The sequence below is a fragment of the Engraulis encrasicolus genome, chromosome 13, assembly GCF_034702125.1.
Source record: "Engraulis encrasicolus isolate BLACKSEA-1 chromosome 13, IST_EnEncr_1.0, whole genome shotgun sequence".
Lineage (NCBI taxonomy): Eukaryota > Metazoa > Chordata > Actinopteri > Clupeiformes > Engraulidae > Engraulis > Engraulis encrasicolus.
In genome coordinates this window covers 31978931-32003281 of record NC_085869.1, presented here as the reverse complement: position 1 = coordinate 32003281, position 24351 = coordinate 31978931, and the positions used below count along the sequence as shown (strand labels likewise).

General features: G+C 44.6%; 1 protein-coding gene across 5 annotated transcripts in view; it reads right to left on the bottom strand.

Moving 5' to 3' along the window:
• Positions 1–552: 552 nt before the first annotated feature.
• The window catches only part of zmym2 (zinc finger, MYM-type 2), a 54953-nt gene continuing 31154 nt past the window's right edge, over positions 553–24351 (bottom strand). For all 5 annotated transcript variants that reach the window (XM_063213707.1, XM_063213704.1, XM_063213708.1 and 2 more), the window contains exons 10-24: positions 23981–24131; positions 20980–21152; positions 20532–20697; positions 15439–15473; positions 14525–14666; positions 13582–13712; positions 12848–12977; positions 11842–12048; positions 9013–9125; positions 8423–8609; positions 7284–7429; positions 5890–6004; positions 3532–3777; positions 2937–3063; positions 553–2602 (exon numbers count right to left, since the gene is read on the bottom strand). In XM_063213707.1, coding sequence (XP_063069777.1) covers positions 2335–2602; positions 2937–3063; positions 3532–3777; positions 5890–6004; positions 7284–7429; positions 8423–8609; positions 9013–9125; positions 11842–12048; positions 12848–12977; positions 13582–13712; positions 14525–14666; positions 15439–15473; positions 20532–20697; positions 20980–21152; positions 23981–24131 — 2337 coding nt within the window. In that variant the 3' untranslated portion in view covers positions 553–2334. The remainder of the gene's footprint in view (positions 2603–2936; positions 3064–3531; positions 3778–5889; positions 6005–7283; positions 7430–8422; positions 8610–9012; positions 9126–11841; positions 12049–12847; positions 12978–13581; positions 13713–14524; positions 14667–15438; positions 15474–20531; positions 20698–20979; positions 21153–23980; positions 24132–24351) is intronic.

Sequence of the window (24351 nt, the reverse complement as noted above, 5' to 3'; positions counted from 1 at the left end):
TTGTGTTAACATAGTATTCCTTGGTATTTTACAAACGTTTGAAAATGTTTTGCATTATATTACTAAATATTAGTTTCGTAGGTTTTTTAGCATCCGCTATTCTATAGTGTGACCCGATTTTCCTTTCCAAATTCTAGTTTTTGGTTTGTAGATGGTATGGTTTTGGTATTATCAAGGGAGAGAGGCATCATCTTCGACGTTGAGAGAACCAGACATACAGTTAGAACATACAGTAGCCCGCTGTCCAGGTATGGTGAGTGTATGAATTTATTATAAGAAAATAAAATTACAACATAAACTCAAGGTGAAATCCGTATTCTGTAACCATTTTCCTTTTCCTTCACATAAATAAAATCTCCAGCACTGGACAGAACGAAAGTCATCGTTTAAATGTAGCTCAGATCCAACCTACAATGTGACCAAAAAATGAAAGAAAACACAGCAAATTATAGTGTCACCATCTGAGAAAGTGGCGCACAATACCAAGTTCTCTGAAAAGGAAAAAAAGCAAGAAGCAAAAGAAAAACAACAAAACAGGCAATTAAAGGGATGGCAAGTCCTCAACGCACTTGTGGCCAAATGCTTCAGTTTATTTCAAACTCATTTCTCACAAATGAAAGAAGGAAGAATAATAATAAAAAAAAACAGGTACAACGGAAGCTGTCGAAAACAGTAGGTTTAGAAATTCAAACAGCCCCTTCCCCTCCAGAAAAATAAACAGAAATGGCACCCTTTCATTCTCTCAGCATAGGGGGCAGCAGCAGATAGGTAGTAGTAGAGAGTAGAGAGTTAAGGTCAGGTACAGGAGGACAGCTGTGAGAGAATGACAGAAGAAAGGAGATAAAAAGCGATTAAATGAGAGGGGAGAGGAGAGAGAAGATTAGGAGATGTAGTGTGAAGAGAGAGAGAGAGAGAGAGAGAGAGAGAGAGAGAGAGAGAGACAGAGAGAGAGAGAGAAGGCGCACAGGCAAAAACAGGAAGGGAGACAAACGAGTCACACCGGACATCTTCGCGTCCTGCAACAGGCTCTTTAATGGTAGTACACGGGACGATTGCAGGAGAAACGAGGGGCATGAAGTCACGCGTACACACATAACCCCCACACACACTCACTCACCTAAACTAATGCACGCACAGATGCACACACAGGGTACAAAAGCTTTCCTTTGGGGATCCTTCCCTCAACTCGTGAACGGAAAACAATCACAAATGCAAATGAGTCCAATCAAGCAAAATAAATAAGTCATGTAAAAAAAGAGGAAAAAATAGAACTAAAAAAAGTTGGGGTCTAAAGGTTCGAGCGAAATCAGGAAGTCGTGTGTGTTTCATGTTTTTTTTTTCAAGTTTTATTTAATTCTTTTTCGCATTCAGGAACACACTTGCCCTCCTCTTATCCCTGTCCCACAGCACATACACATACCACACGCACGCACGCACGCACTCACGCGCACACACACACACACACACACACACACACACACACACACACACACACACACACACACACACACACACACACACACTAACGGATATTTACAGGTCAGAGGTGCCCAATCTGGGCATAATAAGTAATGCTACAACATATACACGCTCCTCTCTCCGGGAAATACAAAAAACAAACAGACAAACAAACAAAAAAGAGGGGGAGAAAAAAAACAAAAACAAAATAAGATTCATGAAAAGCAGCAGTCTGGATTTTTGCTTTTCGTGTTATTTTATGTATATATTTATATATATAGTTTTGAAGCACCCCACGCTCACACCCAACTTAACAAAATGTGCCCAAAAGTCAGTCAGGTCTCGCCATTTTTGTCTTTTCTTTCTTTTTCCTCAATGTGCTTACACACAGTTCTCAGATCAGTCTTTCAAGCACACTGTGCCTCTTTGACACAGGCAGACACACACGTCCTCATTTTCCCCCTAACAGTCCTGGGAACAGTTTGTGGTGCGTGTGGATGCAAGATGACGTGGTTGAGTGGGTGATGGCTAAGGAGAGGAGGCAGCATCCTGGGCAGGAGAGAGCACAGGGCTCAGGGGTACAGTGCCAGGAGACACCTCTGTAGTGCCAAGTCTGGAGACGGGAGTGGGGGTGGTGGTGGTGGAGGTGGTGTGCAGTGATGGGCAACCTGGATTCAGAAGCTACAATCCAGTGCTGCACATTCCAAATGGCCCAGCTTTACCTGTTAAAATGCTCAAATTGAATAGCAGGTAACACCAGATCTTGTTTTGCCCATCACTGGCAGTAGGAAGGAAAATGGGAAGAGGCTGAAAGGCAAGAGAGGATGGAGGGTGGGGGTTTGGAGGGAGTTTGTGGTGGGCTGATGCTGGCCTTAGTTAACCTCTCCCGCTGCCTGGGTCTTTCTGGGCCTCTTCCTCCATAGCATCTCCCCCATTCTCCTCCTCCTCCTCCTCCTCCTCCTCCTCATCAGGGTGATTCTCCACGTAGATTTCTCGGACCAGTAGCACGCGCGTCAGGAGCGTTTCCAGGGTAACACGGTCCAGAGGGGCGGAGCCAAACCACAGGGAGGCATCGCTCCCGGCAACTCCCGAGGCTTCCGGCTGCATGTAGAACATGTCTGCTCGCTTACGCACAGATACAGGGCTGCAAGACAGGAGAGGAGACGAGAGGATGGGGAGAAGGGGAGGAAAGGAGGAGAGGAGAGGAAGATGACAGGGAGGAAAGAGGCAGACGAAATGAGGAGAGGAGGACAATGAGGGCATGCAATTAGTTGAAGAAGAGAGAAGTAGTTTTTAATAGTGATTTCAACATTTAAGCTGGTTATCAAATAATGCATCATACACATATACTCACATATACACTGACCAGTGGTACTGATTTATGTTTTATAATGAATAAAGAATGGATAAAAAATGATAAAATAGTGGCAAAATAGATATGAGGTGTCTGCTGGACGGTACCATGGGTGGCTACTCACCACTTGGACAGGTAGGCCTCGTACAGCTGACACTCATGCTTCTTGACTGGACAGCGGTCGGAGCCTCCTGACCCGTCATCGGGGTCTAAGTCGTTCTGCTGCCGTTTCCTTTTTCTTCCTGGTTGCACTGCCAATCAAGAACAGAGCAGGCATATTGAATGAATGTTGGCAGATTTTTTTCTCCAAGAAATAAGGGAAATCAGATTTTAGCCATAGATTGAGTGTGAAATATTTTCCTACTGCCACCTCGCTAACTTGCCGAAGTAGAGCGGAGTGATGTAACGTGTCCTCATAATTCATTTAGTCATCACCTTATAATTCAGGATGTGAACAGCATTAGTTATAATCATCGGACACCAGAGGCATAGTATACATGATACAATTGCAAAGACTGCTGCAAGGGTCGTTTGCGTTGAATTGCATTTCAACAATAATATGTGGGAGTGAAACCACTTTAAAATATATAGGGGTTGTGCCATGCAGGATCACTGACGTGAGGTACCACACAACTGATTTTAGCCAGTTTACCATTATGTAACTTCACCACAACAGATATTGCCCTGATTGAGGTGTGTGTGTGTGTCAGGATCCATACCCTGGTTGTCGTCCTGCTGTATGGAGGGGATGCGTATGCGTATGGAGGGCTTGTTTGTGACGGGGTCCGTGGAGCTGGGCCCGTAGACGTTGGCGAATGAGAGGCGCAGGTGCTGCTCCACGGTGCGCAGGCCGAAGTACTTGGTGTTCAGGTAAACCAGCGAGCGCAGCAGCCGCACGGGACTCGACTCTCCCAGGTGCCCACTGTCCCACAGACACCGCTCCTGCACACGGCCCCACAACGAGCCTACACACACACACAGAAGCACACACGCAGAAGTACAAAGCACATGCACACACACACGCACGCACGCAACATATCCACACAATTAAGTAAAAAAATGATCACATAATATCTACTTTGTTTAATCTAGCCCTGATGGGCATTGTACTTGCGAGACTGCTTGTAAGAGAATTAGGCGATTGTAACCATGTCCATGTCCTCATATTCAATGTGTCAACACCAGGTTTCAGGATGTGAACAGCAAAGGGTATAATCACAGGACATCTCTGCTGGAGTGGAATGTTGGATGATGCAGAATGGCAGAATTCATTTCCTCTATCCAAACTTTAGAGCGGATGAGGTCTCAGGTTAATTCCAGAATTTTTTTCCCCCTTTCTATTGACGTCATATCAGTTCACATGTATTACATTACAAAAAAGACCCAACTGCCCCCTGAGAACTACAGTGATTTAACTACATTAATTCAATGATTAGAACCACTGCAACCATTTACTAAACTTATTTTCATTTTTCCAGTTACAATTTACCAGTTTAACAGTCTAATGTTGTTCATTGGCACGTCTGCAGCCTGCCCCCACTGGACAAAGGAAGCATTGCATATCACACTATTCATTTACCCTGGAACGTTGTCTCGAGGCAGGTAGCAAGCTCCTGCATATTAGGGATGCACCGATACCACTTTTTTGAAAACCGATACAAGTACGAGTACATTAACGCGTGTACTTGCCGATACGGAGCACCGGTACCGATACCTTTTACCACCAAAGTACAATGAAAATAAATGCATGGCCTTGTTTTTTTTCACCTGTGATTTAAATGTTAGTAAATGTATGAGGTGGCACTTTTTTCCCATGCTGCTTTCAAGTCCACAGAACGTGACAAGATTTTGCATTGTTTTGTGTAATAGCAGTATCGTTCCTGGTATCGGCAAGTACTTGACGAGTACGAGTACGAGTATAATGAGCACCGATACCAGTATCGGTATCGGTGCATCCCTACTGCATATTATAATTATGTAGCACAAGAAGCAACACAACGGAGCAACTGCCAATGCGGAGAGGTTGACGATGAATAACAGCAGCCCAATATGAATAGCACGATGTGACTGGCCATGTGGGTGATAAAATGGCTAATGTGAAAAGTGGAGGAGACGCGCTAGTCTCGCCTAATGATTCACAGAGATTTAACTGGGTGTTTCATCCCACATAAAACATTCATGAATGAAACATTGATGAATAAAGGAAATGAAGGACAGCACTCTTCAGATTTTTCTTAGTTTATTTGGCCATGAACGTTTCAGGCAATCGCCATTACACTCTTAAGAAGGGCTCTGCCTGAAACGTTAGTGTAAGAATAAACAAAGAAAAATCTGAGGATGGCTAATGTAAAACATGCCATACAGCACTTCTTCTCTGCTTCACCCAAGATAAGCTGTGTGATTGATTGTAGACCACAAAGAGGCAGAGCTAATTTAGAAGTGCCCTTCACCCACCTATTCTGAAATATTTGGCAACATTATTTAAAGGTTGACATTATCCTCCAGCGGTGCTTTAAAAGGTGAAGGCATGAAGACGATCATTTTGTCTATTCTAGTTTCTGTCAGCATGAGAACATTGAGATGTGTTTATAGTTGCCTTTACAGTCAAATACTGCATATATTAAAAATATGAAGGAGTAGGTTAAAGGGACACTGTGAGATTTTTAGTTGTTTATGTCCAGAATTCATGCTGCCGATTCGCTAATGTTATCTTTTTCATGAATACTTACCACCAGCATCAAATTCTAAGTATTCATTATGACTGGAAAAATAGCACTTTTCATACACGAAAAGGGGGATCTTCTCAATGGTCCGCCATTTTGAATTTCCAAAAATAGCCATTTTTAGCTGCAAAAAAGACTACTTGGACCATACTAGAAAATATGTGTTTATTACTCAGTAAACTTTTATGTAAAAATCAAATTTGGCAAATGGCAGCCCAGTTTCAATGAGCAGCATAGTTGCCGTACCTTTTTTGACCATTTCCTGCACAGTGTACCTTTAAAGCCTGCATATTGAAACGTCAGAAAAAAGATTATCATAACAAATAGCAGTAAAATCTGTAAGTGTGAACTTACCGTCGGGCAGGACGCTGGGCTGCCAATCTTTAAGGATTTTATTCAGCTCCGCCCCAAACTGGCTATAACAGGCATCACTGAAGAGGTCGTCAGTCCTTCCCTTTTCCTGCAAATGCTACACACAGACGCACACATTTTACTACTTTATTTGAATTGACATTCATCATGGATGGCACAATCCAAGTTTGGCTTAAAGGACTCTTATACAGTACAAATAGCAAGCACGCAATCACATGTGTATGCCACACACAAGCATGCACGCAAACACACGCACACGTCATCAGCTGCAAATAATCACAATGCCCTGAAATGTATTGACTTAATGTCTTCCAAGGTGGCCCTACACGTTTTCACAAAATGTTTATCAAAACAAGTACATTTCTACATATGGAAATCTAGTACGGTATAGCTATATTAACTCACACATGCATGCTTCCTCGTAGTCATAGCCACACAGTTGTGTCAATAGTAACATGTATTTCAGTAAGCGATATGAACGTGTGTGAAACACTTCCCTGAGCCTTATGCAACTCCTTGAACAGAGGGTGACCTCCAGTCAATTACAGAGCTGAATGACATTAAGACTAGTGTGTCCTCATATTTCATATAGTCAACACCTCACATTCAGGATGTGAACAGCAACAGATATAATCATCGGACACCAGTACTGGAGACGAGACGAAAGGGGACGTAATGACTTCTGGGAAACCCCACCAGACTGTTTGGTTTGTGAGGGGGAGTGAACCTTTGAACAACCCAGAGCAGACATTTTCTAGGACTGCAATGAATTCTGGGAATGTGCATCAGGGTTCGTGCTCCATGTTTCTTAAGTTCACCCTCACCATCCACCACACTAGACAAGACACTTTCTCACCCTTCAGTGAAGATTCTGCGAAACAGCGGACGCGGGGTTAAAATTGAGGGAGGGGTTAGGGGTGAGGGGTGGGAGTTTAAACCCCCATGAGAAAATACTTCACGTCACTGCCCCCCTCATCTTTCTCAAGAGGCCTTTGTTTACTCTGTGCAGAGCATTAGTGTATTAGCTTCCACGTGCCATGTTGAGTGATATATTAATCAAAATGTAGATTAAATAAATGTATAGTATGGGAATTAGGTCATTAATAAATATACATAAGACTCTCACAAAGCACCATTGTTTACACATGCACAAACAAGAATTCCAAACTAGTTTAACCATAGTACGAGAACTATACAAACCTGCAGTGCTTAATGTACACAACCACTTCAAGTCTGACTAGATTTTCCACACAGCACCCTTACACGTTCACACTACATTTGAAGCAAAAGCATGTACACCGAGAGACACACACGCACACACCTGCTGTCAAAATACAAACTTGCACACAGGCGTGCGTTCACACCCAGCATCTCACCTTCTGGATGCCAAGGCAGAGGTACAGGATGCTGTCGGGCGTGTAGCGCTCTCCGTTGGGCCTCCTCACCTCCCGAACAAAGCGAGACAGCGCCTGTCCCAGACGGCCTGCCTTCATAGACAACAGGTTGGTCTTCACACGCAGCCCTGCGGCACACGGGGAGAGGAGAAGTAGTTCAGATACTTTACTGATCCCCAAGGAAATCAAGTTGTCCAGCAGCAGATATGCACAACATACTTTGCACAATACTTTTAACATATTGAACAGATCACTAATTATACATAGCTGTCTAAATTCAGTGCATTATGTACAGATACGCGACATCATATTACACTACACTACTCTTAGCTGACATTTTATCCAATGTGATGAACAAACACACACAAACACACACACAATTCAATGTGCCAAAACCATAATTCATCTTCCTTAAACAGTCCTCACTATTTTTTACACACTCCTCATGTACAGATTGTCCAACAGACCCCGCACCCCACCACCTCTCTCACCTCTCTTCTGCTTCCTTAGGCCCCATATTCTCTGATTGTCCAAATTCCACCGACACAAAACACCCCCCATGGCCCTGTCTCCCCAGCCTGTGGCCCTTTTCCTCTCACACCTGCCTCATCAATAGCACACTACATTTCCACACTCTTCCTCATTCTCCGACTGTCATAAAGAGAGACCCACCCCCCACTTCCCTTCACATTCCTCACCTTGATCTGCAATAGTACTTCCTATTTTCATACGCCCCCATATTCTCTGATTGTCCAAAGCCCAACCACCCATCTCCCCTTTCCTTCCCTCACCACTCAGCAACTCTACATCTCCTTTCCATACTTCCTTCTTCATTGTGTGATTATCCAAAAGAACCCCTCTCCTCACCACCCTCATGCCTCACCTCTTTTGGGTGCATCCTGTGTGTGAGCGCCCGCATACTGTATTCTCAGATTCTCTGATCCTCACAACTACATTTTACACTTCTGTGTATTCTGTGATCACCAACCCTCCACCCTCCCCTCAGATCTACATTTTATTTCCTTAACCCCCCTTCTCCCAGTCCCCCTCCCCTCCTCATCACCTCTCTCAGTAATTGTACATTCTATTTCCACACATATTTCCTCCATCTCCCCCAGTACCTCTCTTGGAATTGGCCGTGTCCGGTGTGTCTGTGAGGGCGTCTGCTTCCTGCTTGGTGCTGGAGGCCCACCTCCTCCAGGCGTTCAGGCCGTAGCGCGGCTGCAGGGGGTCCGAGTCCGAGTCCCCCACACCGGGGGAGCCGGGAGCAGAGGAGCCTTCCCCCCCTACCGCCTGCCGCTTCGCACCCTACACAGGATTCAACAAAAAATAATATTATTATGGATATTACACATTGCTAAGCCTTGGATACAGATAGCACCACCTTATTCAAACAGTCAATGCTGCCTAATTCAACATATCTCGAGAAAAACTTGGCTAGCTGTTATGATGATGCTCAACCACGCAAACAAAGTCAATCAGAGGTTTAATGAAGAGGTTTGCAAGAAAACATAACCACATGAAGCTGTATGCAAACATGTGTGCCCCCATACCTCACCCACCCAAACAGCCCTGATCATACATCCCCATCCCATACAATCCATTTCCATACTTCCTCTTTCATTCTGTGATCATCCTGTGTTCGGTATATTTGTGTGTGTGTATGCTGTGATGTCTGAAGATGTTTATGGGCCACTGATGGATAGAGCACCTTCTGTTTGGGTCTGGGTCGCGACGTCTCATCTCTCTCCTCAGCCAACACGGGGGGCAGCGTGAAGCTCAACTCCGCATCCAAGCCCTCCACCACCGGCACAGGCTCCGACGCTGGACAAATTAAACACACGCACACACAGACTTTAATAAACATACTACTGAACATTCCAGCGTGAAGCAGCCAACTCCACCTGATTTATAGTGTTATGCTCTCAGCACCCAGTGCATACATTCTGTAATGTTGCCGTAACGTGGTGTGTTTGCAACAGACAAACATACACTGCCCCCTGTGGTTGGTCCATGGTGGTGAATGGGGATAAGGAAGACACAAGAGAGCGATGAGAGGGGGTCCAAGCCAAAGGAACCTCAGCAGAGCAACTTTTAGCAGGCTCTCCCATTCAACATCCCCACTGCAAATGAGAAAATTACCTTTGAATTGTGCTTTTGCGAGGCCACAGGCAACAGGAAAGCATGGTAGGTTTTCAGTGCTCCAGAATTCATGCTGCCCATTCACAAATGTTACCTTTTCCACCAATACCTACAATCACCATTTGGCAATAGGCAGCACAGTCTCCATGAGCAGCATAGTTGCAATACCTACTCAGGCCACAATCCTACACAGTGCACCTTAAACAAGCCCTTAATTCGAGAGCACAGGCAGAAGTAATGCAAGTTCATGGCAGGACTTTTTACTTCCTCCATCCAGTTGGTCCACCTCAGGCCAAGCCTCCCCTGGCGGCCCGCAGTGATCCAGCTTAAACCACCATAGCTGGGGGCCCCACACACAGGGACAACATAATTCTGCCCGTGTCCAGTCAACACGTGCAGTTACATAAGACCAGGGAGCCGGCCGGCGTCCTGGGTAAAGCACGCTTCTATAGTGCCATCTTCAGGAGGCATTGTACAATTGATATTTTGATCCTTCTCATTTTGTTCTTTTGTGTCGTCTTTTTATGGTGCTGGTCTCGTCTTGATGTGTATTTGTACAATCCGTCTTGTGTGGATGAAGACAAGTGTCTGGTGAATAAACAGAATTGAATAGAATAGAGCAATCACAGTGAAAAGAAGAAAGGTGGATTGATGAATGTACTCCTAATGTTTATTCACAAAATAAAGTGCAAACAATTGGAACTAAAAGGAGTCCATTCATAAATCCATCTTTCTTCTTTCACCTTCAGTCTCTCATAGACATCAGAAAAAGGGGGCTCCAAATGGACATTATACATTGACCTTGCCTCTGAGCCACCCTTTCCCAAGCTCCGCTTTGTTCTTTACTGCAGCTCGCTATTGCACTGTGTCTCTTGAGTCACCCAAGCCAAGTCACCCTCTCAACTCAACTTCTCTGCCCTGCACGCCTCCATAGCTCCCCCTACAGGACAATGCCTTCTCTTGCACCCTATGGCTGTCTGACCCAGGAGGGCAGGATTTGGCTGGTTAGCTTCGCCGATTAGCAAGGCACTTCCTCGTTGGCCTTTTTCACAAATTCCCATTTCCGACCGCACTTATGATTGGTGGGTGAGTGAGTTTAGTGTTGGGCACACAGACCTTTACAGGTATGTGGTTGGGCACCTCCATGCATCCAATGCCCGTCTTCCATATAACTTTCTAGTCAAACGTAAGTCAGTCAGTAACGTGGCACGTAATTGGCTGAGTAAACTGGCGGCGGAAATAATTATTTTGGAAGCTGAAAAAATCGTTCAATTTTGGCTGAATTCACTAGCCTAGCATTTCCCATTGAAATGACTGGAGGTGGGACTTAGTCACTCCAGTTCTTATACTAACTCCATGGTCTGACCCATATTCAGTGCTCTCTCTCCCTCTCATTCAGTATGTTCTGCATCCGTCTGTCTGTCCAGCTCATATTCGTTACTCTTAGTCACTCTTTCTCCATCCGCCCAGCCTCCTCCATGGCGTGTATAAATACCCCACCACCAAATCCCTCTGACCGTTAGTCGGACAGGTGTCAGATGGTTACCCAGATGTCGACGGATCATTGTAGCCCTTCCAAATAGCCACGCGGGTATTTTAACCACCAATGACTGTACTGACTGTAATGACTGACTGTTGTACCCTATTCCAGGAGCACCACAGTACCCACCGCCCTCGCCTCCTTCCTGCATGTAGCTGAGCCGAGCTACCACAACGCCTGCCATTATGCAACGCCATCTTTGCCAAATGGTGGCGTTACCATAGCAACTGGTGGTTGGAGTAACCGACCCACTGACGCCATGGCAACAAAGACAGGTTTTTCCATTGTCATCGCACCTGCTGTGAGTGTGTGTACAATGGACTGATCGTAAAAGCTAGATCACCAAAGCTTGCTTGTAAAGCTTACAACTAGACTCTAGTAGAACCCAATTTATGCATAGCAAAATATGGCACAATTTCAGAAATAAATAAATTTCTTTGCCAAGTAGGAGCATGTTGCTGTGGCAACTGGTGGTGGGGGTAGCTGACGGCTCCATGGTAACAAAGCCGGTGCAACGCAAAGACAATGGCAAAGCCAAGGTTGTGGTCATACCATGGCAGTCTGGTTTAGTGTTTTATTTTTTTGTGAGTGTGTGTGAGTTCATACTGTGTGTGTGAGTTCACTGTCACATACTAATATAACCAAAGCTATTTTGGCTCTGGGCTTGGGCAGAATACTTAAAAAATTGCACAATGTTGCTCGTCACCCATTTATCATTGTTTCCCACCACAATCTTGTTAATGAATTGGTGAGCAGCAACAGTGTGCAGATTTTCTTCTTCTTCACATTGGATGTTGGATCCGGCACCTGTTTTATTGTCGTCTGTGTGTGTGCATGCGCATGTATAGAGGTACCAACCTAGCGGGAAGTCGTTCTCCAGGTCCAAGTCTGCCTCATACTTGTCTTCCTCTTCCTCCTCCTCTTCATCCTTCTTCTTGTCCTCCTCTTCCTCGTCAGAGCTGCTGCTGGAGCTGCTGCTGTCCCCACCGCTACTGCTCTCGCTCTTCACACGCTCCCTCTTCACCTGAGGGCCTGCTCCTAACGAGTCCTCCTCACTCTTCACCTCTGATACACACACATGGACACAGAGACACACATGGATGGACACACACACACACATACACCACACACACATACACCACACACACACATTTTTTTTTACAATTTAGCACCACAATGCTTAGCAAACTCTCCTCAACTTTTCCACCTGCCTCGCTTACAGGGCCTCCTGTCCTAATCATGTCCATGTCCTCATATTCAATGTGTCATCACCAGGTTTCAGGATGTGAACAGCAAAGGGTATAATCACAGGACATCTCTGCTGGAGTGGAATGTTGGAGGCAGCTTCTTTTTAAAATTCTATCCAGAGAGGTCGATGGTTTGCTGTGGATCGTCATAATATCTCTCCACCCACTTTTTATAGAGTATTATTATTATAGATTAGTTACATCACAGTAGCCCATAATCTGTGGGCTTACCTATGAGGTGGGGGGCTTTGTTGTGCAGCATGGCCAAGAAACCATGCTTGTTGTCCTAACTAGGCCATGCCTAGAGTCCTCACCCTCAACTAATAAGGCCATGATGCTCAGCGTCTGTGTGTGTGTTCACCTATGGAGGTCAGGCTTGGTGTCCAGCATGCCCAAGATTTCAAGGGGTAGTATCTTCACCTACGAAGCCATGCCTAATACATTACATTTTGCAGACACTTTTGTACAATGCGACTTAATACCCCGACCATTAAGATCAAGCTCAGCGAATGTCTGTGTGTGTGTGTGTGTGTGTGTGTGTGTGTGTGTGTGTGTGTGTGTGTGTGTGTGTGTGTGTGTGTGTGTGTGTGTGTGTGTGTGTGTGTGGGTCTGCTCACCTATGAGGTCTGGCTTGGTGTCCAGTGTGGCCAGGATGTCGGGGGGCAGTTTGGCCTTGAGCTCCTTGATGGCCGCCACTATCTGATCAACATTCTGCAGCGTGGTGGGCAGGAAGACTGGCACAGGCACCTCAGGGGAGAGAGAGAGAGAGAGAGAGAGAGAGAGAGAGAGAGAGAGAGAGAGAGAGAGAGAGAGAGAGAGAGAGAGAGAGAGAGAGAGAGAGAGAGAGAGAGAGAGAATTAGCCTTTCACTATGACATCAAAAACGTTTCCGATTTTGCAAAGGGAAAAAAGCGAGCACAGAGAGCACTGATGATGGCAACAGCCTGAAACGTCTGCTCTACCCTGCTCTAATAAAAAAAACTCCTTGTGCTTGACCTTTGTGTCTTGTTTAGTGTGCGAACCTGCTCAAACCTTATATCTTACTTCTTTTGGGTCCACGCACCTAGTTACTTTTCTTAACATCTAGAGCACAACAATATCCTTACCTCCAAAAAACGTTTCCACAGAAAACATTGTGGTGTAAGTTTATGTCTATGCCATCGGGTGATACTTTTCCTGCTTCAAATGTACGAGTGCATGTGCAAGTGTGAGTGACTTGAACTCAGAGAGTAGAAAGGGGGTAGAGAGAGAGAGCGAGAGAGAGAGAAAGAGACAAAGCTAAAACGGGTAGAGGTGAAAGGTGAAGAAGGAGAAATGGAGGAATATAACTGATAAAGAGACTGTGTCCTTACTGGGACAGGTAGGGTGACGGGAGCAGGGGTGGCCTGGGCGTACAGGTTCATGGGCACAGGCACGTAGACAGGCACGGGGATAGGCACGGGAACATACTCCTTCTTCACCAGCAGATCAGTACCCGCCTCATCTAACCAGACATACACACACACACACACACACAAGCAAATAAAATGTTAATTTCATACTTATACAGTTTGATGAAAAGGAAGAAAGGAGTCGCACACTGGAGCTGGATGCAAAATCAAAAACTGTATTAAACGAAGCCGAAAAAAGTAAATAAAACCGACAGACAGGGGACAAACGTTCGGGTCTAGCCCTTCATCAGTAAAAAACTGGGAACACTGATGAAGGGCTAGACCCGAAACGTTTGTCCCCTGTCTGTCGGTTTTATTTACTTTTTTCGGCTTCGTTTAATACAGTTTTTGATTTTGCATCCAGCTCCAGTGTGCGACTCCTTTCTTCCTTTTCATCAAACTGCTCTTGGAATTACGCACCGAGCGATACGCACAGGATAAGACATTGGCGCGGACGCCACCCCACCATACTTATACAGTTCACATAATGCACACCATTTAATGTACTTGTGCAGTTTGAAAAGTTAAGGGATGGTATTTTGGGAATAGATTTGATGGCCACAGACATGGTTAGAAAGCCCAGTTACAGGAATAAAATGCCATGTCCTCATATTCAATGTGTCAACACCAGGTTTCAGGATGTGAACAGCAAAGGGTATAATCACAGGACAGCTCTGCTGGAGTGGAATGTTGGATGATGCAGAATTCTTTTCCTCTTTCTAAATTGCATGCAGAGGTCACAGACACACACACACACACACACACACACACACACACATACACTCACACACACACACACACACATACACTCACACATGCACACATGTTCACACACACTCGCACTTACACACGGTTGTACACACACCTGTTTGCAGCTGCTTGCTCTGCATGTGTGGCTTGCAGTAGGTGGCCTTGGTCATAGTGAGGGGTTTGCAGAGCACGGCCTTGTTCTTCACATCCTTCAGGATCCCCCCACCAGCATACGACACCGGCGCCTGGTTGAACAGCTGGTGATAGGAAAGCGGTGATGGGAAAGAACAAAAAAGCTTTTAAAATACATTTTACTAGGGCTGTAACGATACACCTAACTGACGATTCTGTTCATATCACGGTTTTTGACTCACGATTCGATACACTAGTCGATTCTCTTAATGTATTTTTACCACTTTCACCAATATTATGAATAAAATAAATACAAAATTATATGTAGAATAAGTGAAAACAGGCTACTAAAATAAAAATAAGTCTAAAAATAATAATGATGATGATTTGAAACTTGGAAGGACCATCACCTCACATCATGCAGTAGTTTTCTGGACTGAAGGGTAACATAAAACTTTGAAAGGGTGTATAACAATACTGCATTCTTGCACCGTGATGCAGCCTTCTTGCACTGCGATAGAATTTCGCTATTTCTTGGTTCGATATGAGATCACTACATCCCTAACTTTTACTATAAATACTCAACAAGAAGGCCAAAGTTATGTACAGACATTGCACACGATAAAGGGTCTATATGAAGTCCTGCCCAGTACATGTAAAGAAAAAGTTTTGAGCCAAACCAAAAGTATTCACCGAGACTGAAAGTCCAAGCCCCACAGTTCAACACTGATGCATGGAGGAGAAGATTTTAATACACCCAAAGACTGGGAATCAGAAGCTTTATCATGTCGCAACAAACATAAAGGACTACATATCAACGTAGGTCTTAATATGAAAATGCAGCCCTTTATTGAGTTTCGTTTAATTTTTATTTATTTATTTTTTTAAACCACTTACCGTCACCTTAGTTCCCTGTGTCTGCACACCAATTCCTGCAAGACAAAAAAGTCTGTTTCAGCAAACTCCAAACGCCTTTGCTGTTAACGGAAGTGATTTTCATATTGGCTCATCATGAGCTTAATAGTGGTGGTAATTATCTGCTGTTTGAATAATTTGACTGGAACAAATAAATTAAGATTGAGTGTAGGATACCTAAGGTGGTGTTCTCAGGTCTGCTCTGCACATATACACAAAACACAAAAACACACGAATACAAAATGAAGCACAGGGGCAATTAGGACTGGGTACCGAAATTCAATTCTTTGATGGAACCGAATTAAAAGCTAAGGTTCTACTTGGCATTGAAACGTGCCTTGTCTGTCGGTTCCACGTTTCGGTTCCTGAAGTCTGACTGTCAGAGCCATCAAATGTGTGTTTAAGCACGCGGCCATTTCAGCCAATCACAAGTGTCACAAACTGACCACGCTCCTCCTCTTCCCGTTTCGCACCTCATTGATAAGACAGCTGATATTCAACCAGCTGATTGTACTATTGAGAAACAAAAACATGCCGTCGAAAGCGTGGCTATATTTCAGGAAAGTAGATAAGGAGGAGCGCGCTGCAATATCTGCGATAAACTCATATCATGCAAGAATGACAATACATCCAACCTGTTCAAACACCTGCTCTTGCATTCGATTAACTTGCGTGCAGAGTTGCAGCATCTTTACAACGGCAACACCGTCAACCTCAACCATGACCTCGACTCTTCAGGAAGATGTCTCTGACTCCTTGGAAACATGTTTTTCCATGAAAAGAGCTAACTTAGAAAGAACTGGTCTTGTGTTGGGGACGTACAAATGTAGCCTATTTAGACCGTCGGTTTAATTCGAGGGAACAAAGAACACAGCGACAAAAAAAGATTTCCTCTCTATCCGGCTGGAGAATAACGCCATTGTTTACTTGAAGTAGCAGCCGCTTAAGTTTAATTACTGTGGATTGAAAGAACATGAAAACGTTCCGTAAAAAACTGTAAAAAGCTAAGAATCTCAGCTTTCGAACAAGCCCTAACACATGTCTGTAGGTCTAGGTTAAGGAGATCGCTGGCTGTTAGGAAAAAAATGACGAGATAAAAAAAATAGTTGGAAAGCGCTATTTTTTCACTTGCAACAGCGGCCGCTTACAGTTCAATAACTTTTGAATGAAAGAACATAAAAACGTTCCGTAAAAAACTGTAAAAAGTTAAGAATCTCAGCTTTCGAACAAGCCCTAACACATGTCTGTAGGTGTAGGTTAAGGAGATCGCTGGCTGTTAGGAAAAAAATGACGAGATAAAAAAAATGGATGGAAAGCGCTATTTTTTCACTTGCAACAGCGGCCGCTTACAGTTCAATAACTTTTGAATGAAAGAACATAAAAACGTTCCGTAAAAAACTGTAAAAAGCTAAGAATCTCAGCTTTCGAACAAGCCCTAACACATGTCTGTAGGTGTAGGTTAAGGAGATCGCTGGCTGTTAGGAAAAAAATGACGAGATAAAAAAAATAGTTGAAAGCGCTATTTTTTCACTTGCAACAGCGGCCGCTTACAGTTCAATAACTTTTGAATGAAAGAACATAAAAACGTGCCGTAAAAAACTGTAAAAAGCTAAGATTCGCAGCTTTCGAACAAGCCCTAACACATGTCTGTAGGAGAAGGAGAGAGCTGGTTATATATATATTTAGACTAGGGGTGGGCATAGATTAATTTTTTTAATCTAGATTAATCTCACTGTAATTATGAAATTAATCTAGATTAATCTAGATTAATCTATATCAAAATGGCTCATTCAGAATAGGCACGATAGCGAAATAATGCCGAAAAAAACCTTGGGGGTTTCTTAAGACAGATGGCACATTAGACCAGAGCTCATCTTTTTTTCCAAAATGCATCTCATCTTCAAAAAATGGTCATGTTGATACTTGGAGATGAAAAAAATCACAGCAATATGTGTAAAGTGTGTCCAATATGTTAGGAAGCATTTACAGTTATAAGATACTGAAATTTCAAAATGAGCAGCGCTATAAGTTGTAGAGGCAAATACAGATAAATCTATCAAACATTTAGGCTATTTAAACAATATTACCTCAACAATTCAGCATTTCTAATGGGCAGAGAGAGAGAGAGAGAGAGAGAGAGAGAGAGAGAGAGAGAGAGAGAGAGAGAGAGAGAGAGAGAGAGAGAGAGAATCTGCCACTGACTGTTAAAAGGAGCAGCGGCTCCTTTAAGAGAGGGAGGAGCTCTGCGCGTAGTAGGCACAGCAGCCCTCAGCAGAGCCAGGCTACTGGATATGCCTCCTATCTAGGACCTACAGCACTGGCACACGGCGATTTGACAGTTGTTCTCAGAGTTAGAATGCCAGATGAGTTACAACTCGACATGAATTCAGTTTGCAAAAAAAAAAGTCAGGCGCGACAACCGCGAGGTTTATTACCGTCGGACATGAGAATATCTCACTGAATCGCAAATGTGCGCGATTGCAACACAAACATTCAGCGAGAGTAGATATTGACAGTTTCAGTTTGACAATCTTCAAAATGCATAGGACTATCACACGGAATGTTTTGCAATTATATCACAGGCAAGATTTCTGGAAGTTGTTTACCTATGTATTCTATGCAATGCGCGAGGAAATGTAGGTTATGTCGGGCTGGTAGCTACTCACACACAATAATGTCTCTCTATGCTTCACCTCAAACAATAACGTCTCTTTAGTCTACCACTTATGAAAAAGCACTCAAACAACAACTAGGCCTACCACGACAGAGGGATTAATGTTTTCAGCATGCAAACACTTCATATTTAGTAGGTCTGCTGAAACAACAGGTGGAGAGAGGAGAAGCGACTGGAGCGCAGTCTAAAAGCGTCTGTCAATTAAATGCTATGGTGACGTGCATACCCAAACTCCAAACCTATATTTTGAGAATAGATTAACGTGCGATATTTTCTTTATCGCGCGACAAGAGTCTCACATTATCGCATCACGTTAACGCCGATAACGGCCCACCACTAATTTAGACCTATATATCTTTTAGATTAGGACTCTTTAGCTTAGATTCACCATGGCGTGAAAGCACAGTGTTGTCGCGGCTACTTGCAGCAGCTGATCATACGGCCCAGTTCTAGTCCCTGTATGGAAATGCGTGCGAGACAGCACCATCGAGCCCCCGTCAAGTTTCATGAATATTTATGAAGCCTAGTTGTGTTAGAATAGTTCTGCAGAACCTAGTAGAAAAGCCCCACCTGTCGACAGACTGGGTAGCGTAGGCTACATTAAAAAATCATGTCAGGCACGCTTGACATACGATTGGTACCAGAAGTGAAGTTGCACCGTACAGCAGAACAATTTTAATCAGACATGAGTACATTTATCAGTATCAAAACCGTTTATTATACTTGCCAAGCCATGCCGAGAGCACACCTTGCAGCATGCAATTAATCATGAACGCTGTATAGAATTAAATGCCTTTAACCCGCCATTGCTTAAGTCACGATGAGCGCCGCCTTGTGGCAGGCAGGGAAACTCATGATTTGCAGACCCGTTACGCCATCTACTGGCCACTTTGGGTAACTGCAGGTTTAATTCAGGGTTTCTAGGAACCGAAAATGGAACCGTTCTGGTACCGGAACCGAAACGAAGGAACCGGCAATGGAACCGGAACCGAAAATTGTCAATCAATACCCAGGCCTAGGGGCAATATACAGTCCCAGGAAAAAGCATCATTATATGCGGCTACCTTGCTGCCTCAGGCCCTTTTCAGTTTGCTATTATCAGTGGAACAATGAACTCAGAAGTTTATCGAGATATTTTACAGAAAAAAGTGAGGCAGTCTGTCACACAGTTGAAGCACACAAGAGGATGGGTGCTGAAATGTGACAACAACCCATACTTTAGAAGCAAATCGACTTTAGAATGGCTTCATAATAATGAAATACACATTCTGGAATAACCCAGTCAAAGCCCTGACAAATAAACAATTGAGATTATATGGCATGAAGTCAAGAAAGCTATGCACTCCAGACATCCCACAAACCTTGCTGACGAGAGGCAGTTTTCTAAAGAAGAGGGAGACCAGATACATCCAGATTGTTTTGTTAATCTGATCTGCAACAACAGGAAACATCTGGTTGAGGTTATTGCGACTAACTTAGGGTTAAAACCTATTGAATGCAAGGGTGTACTTACTTATGCCTTGCTGTCCTGTGAATGTTTACATCTTATGGCCAATGAAAATATGAAAACTTGTAAATGTTTGGGTGGAATTAGTTAAAGCACACACCATTTGTTCCTTCTTGAAATTTCTGGGAAGATCAGACCATGTTTTGACAGAAAGGACAGAAAGTTCAAAGGGTGTACAAACTTTTTCCTTGGACAGTATAATGGCACTAATAGACCAGAAGCGACTTGAGCAACGCCGGAGACAGAAGTAATTGACTTTGTATTGAGGCGCTGGCGACAGAAGAGACAAAAAAAAAGATCTGGGTGACAAGAGGCGATTTGATCGGCATTGAACCTCAGCGAAAACTATGCCAATTAGCAATGATGCGGTTCGGCGACAGCTGTCGGAATGCTTGAATTTAGCTTTCAACTGGATACTCTGTCGCCTCCATTGCTCGTGTTGCTATTGATATGAACACAGTTCAGCGTTGCTTTGTAGCTTGGTGTGTTCGTGGGGTAAGGCAGTGTTCCCGGTTCCCTTTCAGTTGCCCATGTGGGGCGTGCTAATACGAAGACAGACAAACAGATAGAGACAGACAGACACACACACACTGGGCATGTACAGGCCGACAGAACCGTGTCGGTGCCCGTTCTTGCACCTAATCTTGAACCGGCCGGCGTTTTCACGGCACAATTCGGAGCACCGGAAAGTTGGTTCGCGATGCAAAACAATTTTTTTTTCTCTGCAAACCGTGACGACAACATGGACATCAGCAGGTTCCTCAGGGTAGCAAATGGTCACATACGGAAAGGTTCAGAGCCCGGTATGAGCGTGGGTGGTTCGCAGGTAAGCAACGCAGTTCCGAAAGTAACTGGGCATGAGCACCTGAAAACAGTAACTGAGTGTTACATTACCTAAGGCTGTATTCTCGGGCCCCTTCTGCGTGTTCATGTTGGGTTCGTTCTGCTGGAGGTAGAACCTCAGCAGACACTGCTGGTCGCAGAAGCGCTTCATCTCGGCTCGCCACTGCACCGACTCCGTCAGATTGCCCTGCACCTTGCAGCAGTCGCACCGCGCCGCCTGGTGGACACAACGTGCAAATGCACAGTTAGTGGGGAACCACAGAGGTCATATGACATGACTAGATCATCTGCTCTGCCTAATGATTTGTATGGTTATTAGGATAAGGATCAGACCAGAGCTAATTACATAGGCTAATTATCAAATTAGAGGTTGCGGGTTCAGTGAGAAAGATGGCGAGAGAGAAACAGAGACCAAATCCAGACACACACACACACACACGATAGCTGGTCTCTGACCTTGCAGCATCAGTCGAGACTAATCTAGGTGACCTTGACTGACCTTGTAGTACCAGTCGTGGAACTTCTTGGCGCAGGGCTCGCTGCAGAAGTCCCTGGTGACGCCGTCCATCTGCCGGGTGACGCTGCGCTTGCACATCTGCTCACAGTGGTTACACGTCACACACTTCAGACCCAGCCGCCGAGCAAAACTCTGCTTGAACAGCAGCTTACAGCCTGGGAGGAGAAGAGAGAAGAGGAGAGAGGAGAGAAGGAGCAGGGATGATGACGGAGGGAGAGATGGAGGGAACAGTAGATGCACAGGAAGGAAGAGATGCATGGAGGAAAAGAGGTAGAGAAAGAAATAGAAACAGATTGAGGGAGGAGAGAGGGAGTAGGAATGATGGAGAGAGAGAGAGAGAGAGAGAGAGAGAGAGAGAGAGAGAGAGAGAGAGAGAGAGACACACGAGATGGAGGGAATGAGATGCAGGGATAGGAAGAGATGGACGGAAGAAGGATTGAAGTAGGGAAAGAGGAACAGAGGGAGGCAGAGAGAGAGAGGTGGAGGGGAGAGACATGATGAAGTGATGCATGAAGAGGATGAGAAAAAGAGGAGAAGAAGGTGAGAGATAGGGAGAGTAGAATGGATGGAATGAAAAATGAGAGAGAGAGGGGAGGGGAGGGGAGCGAGATGGAGACAAAAGTGAGGAAAGTGAAGGAATGAGAGATGTAGTAGAACATTTAGATGGAGGGCGGCAGAGAGGAGGCATGGAGAGGAGGAGAGAAGGGGGAGGAAATTGGAAAACATTACACCATGGCCGCAGCGGTTCTATTCATTTGGGGGCCCTAGGCAAAATATTAATATGGGGTCTCTTTGAATTACTTTCACTGGTATTTACCATGGCAGGGATGACTGTCAGGGGGGCCCTAAAATGGGAAAATTAGGTAGGGGCCTAGGCAACCTCCTTGTCTCCCAATTAGTAAAACCGGCACTGCACCATGGTATATACAAGGAGGCACATTACAGCGTGGAGGACAGGAGTTTAGTAGCGAGAGTCCCAGCAACACCTACCCCAAACAGCAGTGGGGAAAAAAAAAAAAAAATCACAGGTTTGCTGCTCACAACAACAACAAAAAAAACATTCACATTTCACAGCAACTGGTTGTCCTCGCTTTTCACAGTGCCAACCGCTCGCTGGAAACAAAACAGGCACTGTAACCATGGCAACACATGTAGATAATAGCCTGTAAATTCAATGTAACCGTATAAATGTTATTATTGCATAGATGGCAGTGGGAGAATTTTCCACCCAACATGGTTATATTCCCAGAGACGGTATAAAAGGTTGTTGCAAAAAGAGTCTTGTGATACTACCACTATATTGCCATGCAGTATAATGGCGAAAAGACATTTGGGAGCTGAATGGCAAAAGTGCTCTCTCTAGAGGCCAAGCTGATATCTCTGCTGCACCCTGTAAGAAACATCAGGGGCTTAGCATTTTACCCACCCACCGACTCACTGAATTGCCATTTCCCAGGTCATAACACAAACTAACAGAAACACATCCTCAACTCTTAACATCTGATGGGTAATATTTCCCATTCACAAATGACATTAGACATGCTCATAAGAATGAGACATCTGCATGGAGCAGCAGCAGCCTAGAGAGTGAGGTGTGTGTGTGTGTGTGTGTGTGTGTGTGTGTGTGTGTGTGTGTGTGTGTGTGTGTGTGTGTGTGTGTGTGTGTGAAGGAGAGAGAGCGCGCAGGAGAGAGAGAGGGAGCGAGAGAGAGCGAGAGAGAGAGAGTGAGACCGAGTGAGAGAGTGAAAAGGATTAGGTGTGTACGTGTGTGTGTGTGCACACGCTGTAGGAGAGTGAGCTGTAGTGGTGGGGTGGGGAAGGGCAGGTGTCTCTCCCTCTCTGCTGCTTAGCTGCTGCTGCTTCTGGTGCAGCAGTCGCAACTAGGCCAACACTGACATGCTAGCCTAGCAACCAACAGCACCAGAGAATCCTGCACCACACACTCACACGCACACGCACACGCACGCCATATTCTAGTAGAGTAAGCTAAATCAAGCCCATAGCTTTCTAGGGTCCATGTGACTTTAGGTGAACGCCCCTTTAGGAGACTTAGGTTGAGAATAAATGGGAGTTCCCTTAGCGCTGTAGATGGCGGTAGCGCACATTTATGAAAGCCGCCGCCCAACGCCACAGAACAAAACACCCCCTCAGGATACCGAACTACACAAACACTCCTTTGCACGGGGTACACAGGATTTGATTTATCTTATTCTACTAGAAGATGTTTGGGCTAACCTCTTGTCTAGATTGCTCAATGCTAACCACAGCATAGTGACAAATGAGTAACAGCCATCCAAGCCATCTCCCAGTGTGATTGCGTGTGGCAGTGACTGTCAGTCACCTCTTCCCTGACACACACCTGGCTTTATGACTAACTGTATGCCAGTGAGGAGCTACCAAGTGGAACACTCCAGCAAAAGACTTTGATCTGCAGTGGGCCTGCAGTGTTGACCCACATGAAGTCTTGCAGTTGAACACGATTAGAAAACAAAAAAAAGGGAATCAATCTGTAAAATCGCTAAAATATCTAAGTGAGTCACGAAATTCATCCAAACACACCTCTCCACAACGGCATGATCAAAGAAGGCCAAACAAAATGGCAAAAGGCAAGACATGTAGGGCATGGAGACTTCTAGATCATGAATAAGGGAGTTTAACCACGTCCGGCTCAGTCTACACAGCTCTGGCCAGCATAACCATTGACACACTTGAATAATGGTCTATTATTATTTTATTTCTCCACAAAAAAATAAAATAAAATAATTAACCCACTGCAGATGTAAAATAGCCTGAGGCTAACGCTGGTACGATGCATGAAATGGCAACATTTATGTTTTAATTGTACATGGTCCCTAATAAGTTGAAATTGAATTGAACTGACCAACAATGGCAACCCCATCCGAAATTATGAACAAATTCAAACACACACATACGCACGCACATTAGAAGGGCTGAACAAAGACAAGAGAGCAGTGGTACGGACCTTCTCCGCAGAAGGGTCTGCTGACTCCGGAGATCTTAGCAGTCTCGTGTAGCGTCTTCTCCTCGTGGCAGTTCTCACAGAAGGCCACGATGCAGTGCAGCTTCTTGTAGTCCTCACAGCATGTCTTACTGCAGAACTGGTACACCTTATTCTAAATCACACACACAACAACCTTCATCATCATCATCATCATCATCGTCATCGTCATCATCATCATCTCTCCTTTATGCCACATGATGTTTTAAATTAATCATGTCGTGTGGAGGAAGCAGCTCACTTGACTGCACACCACATCTTCCACATCAGAGTGCAAATAAAGTTTATTTAACCTACTGTAATGTGAAAGTAAACCTCACCAAGTTATTATCAGC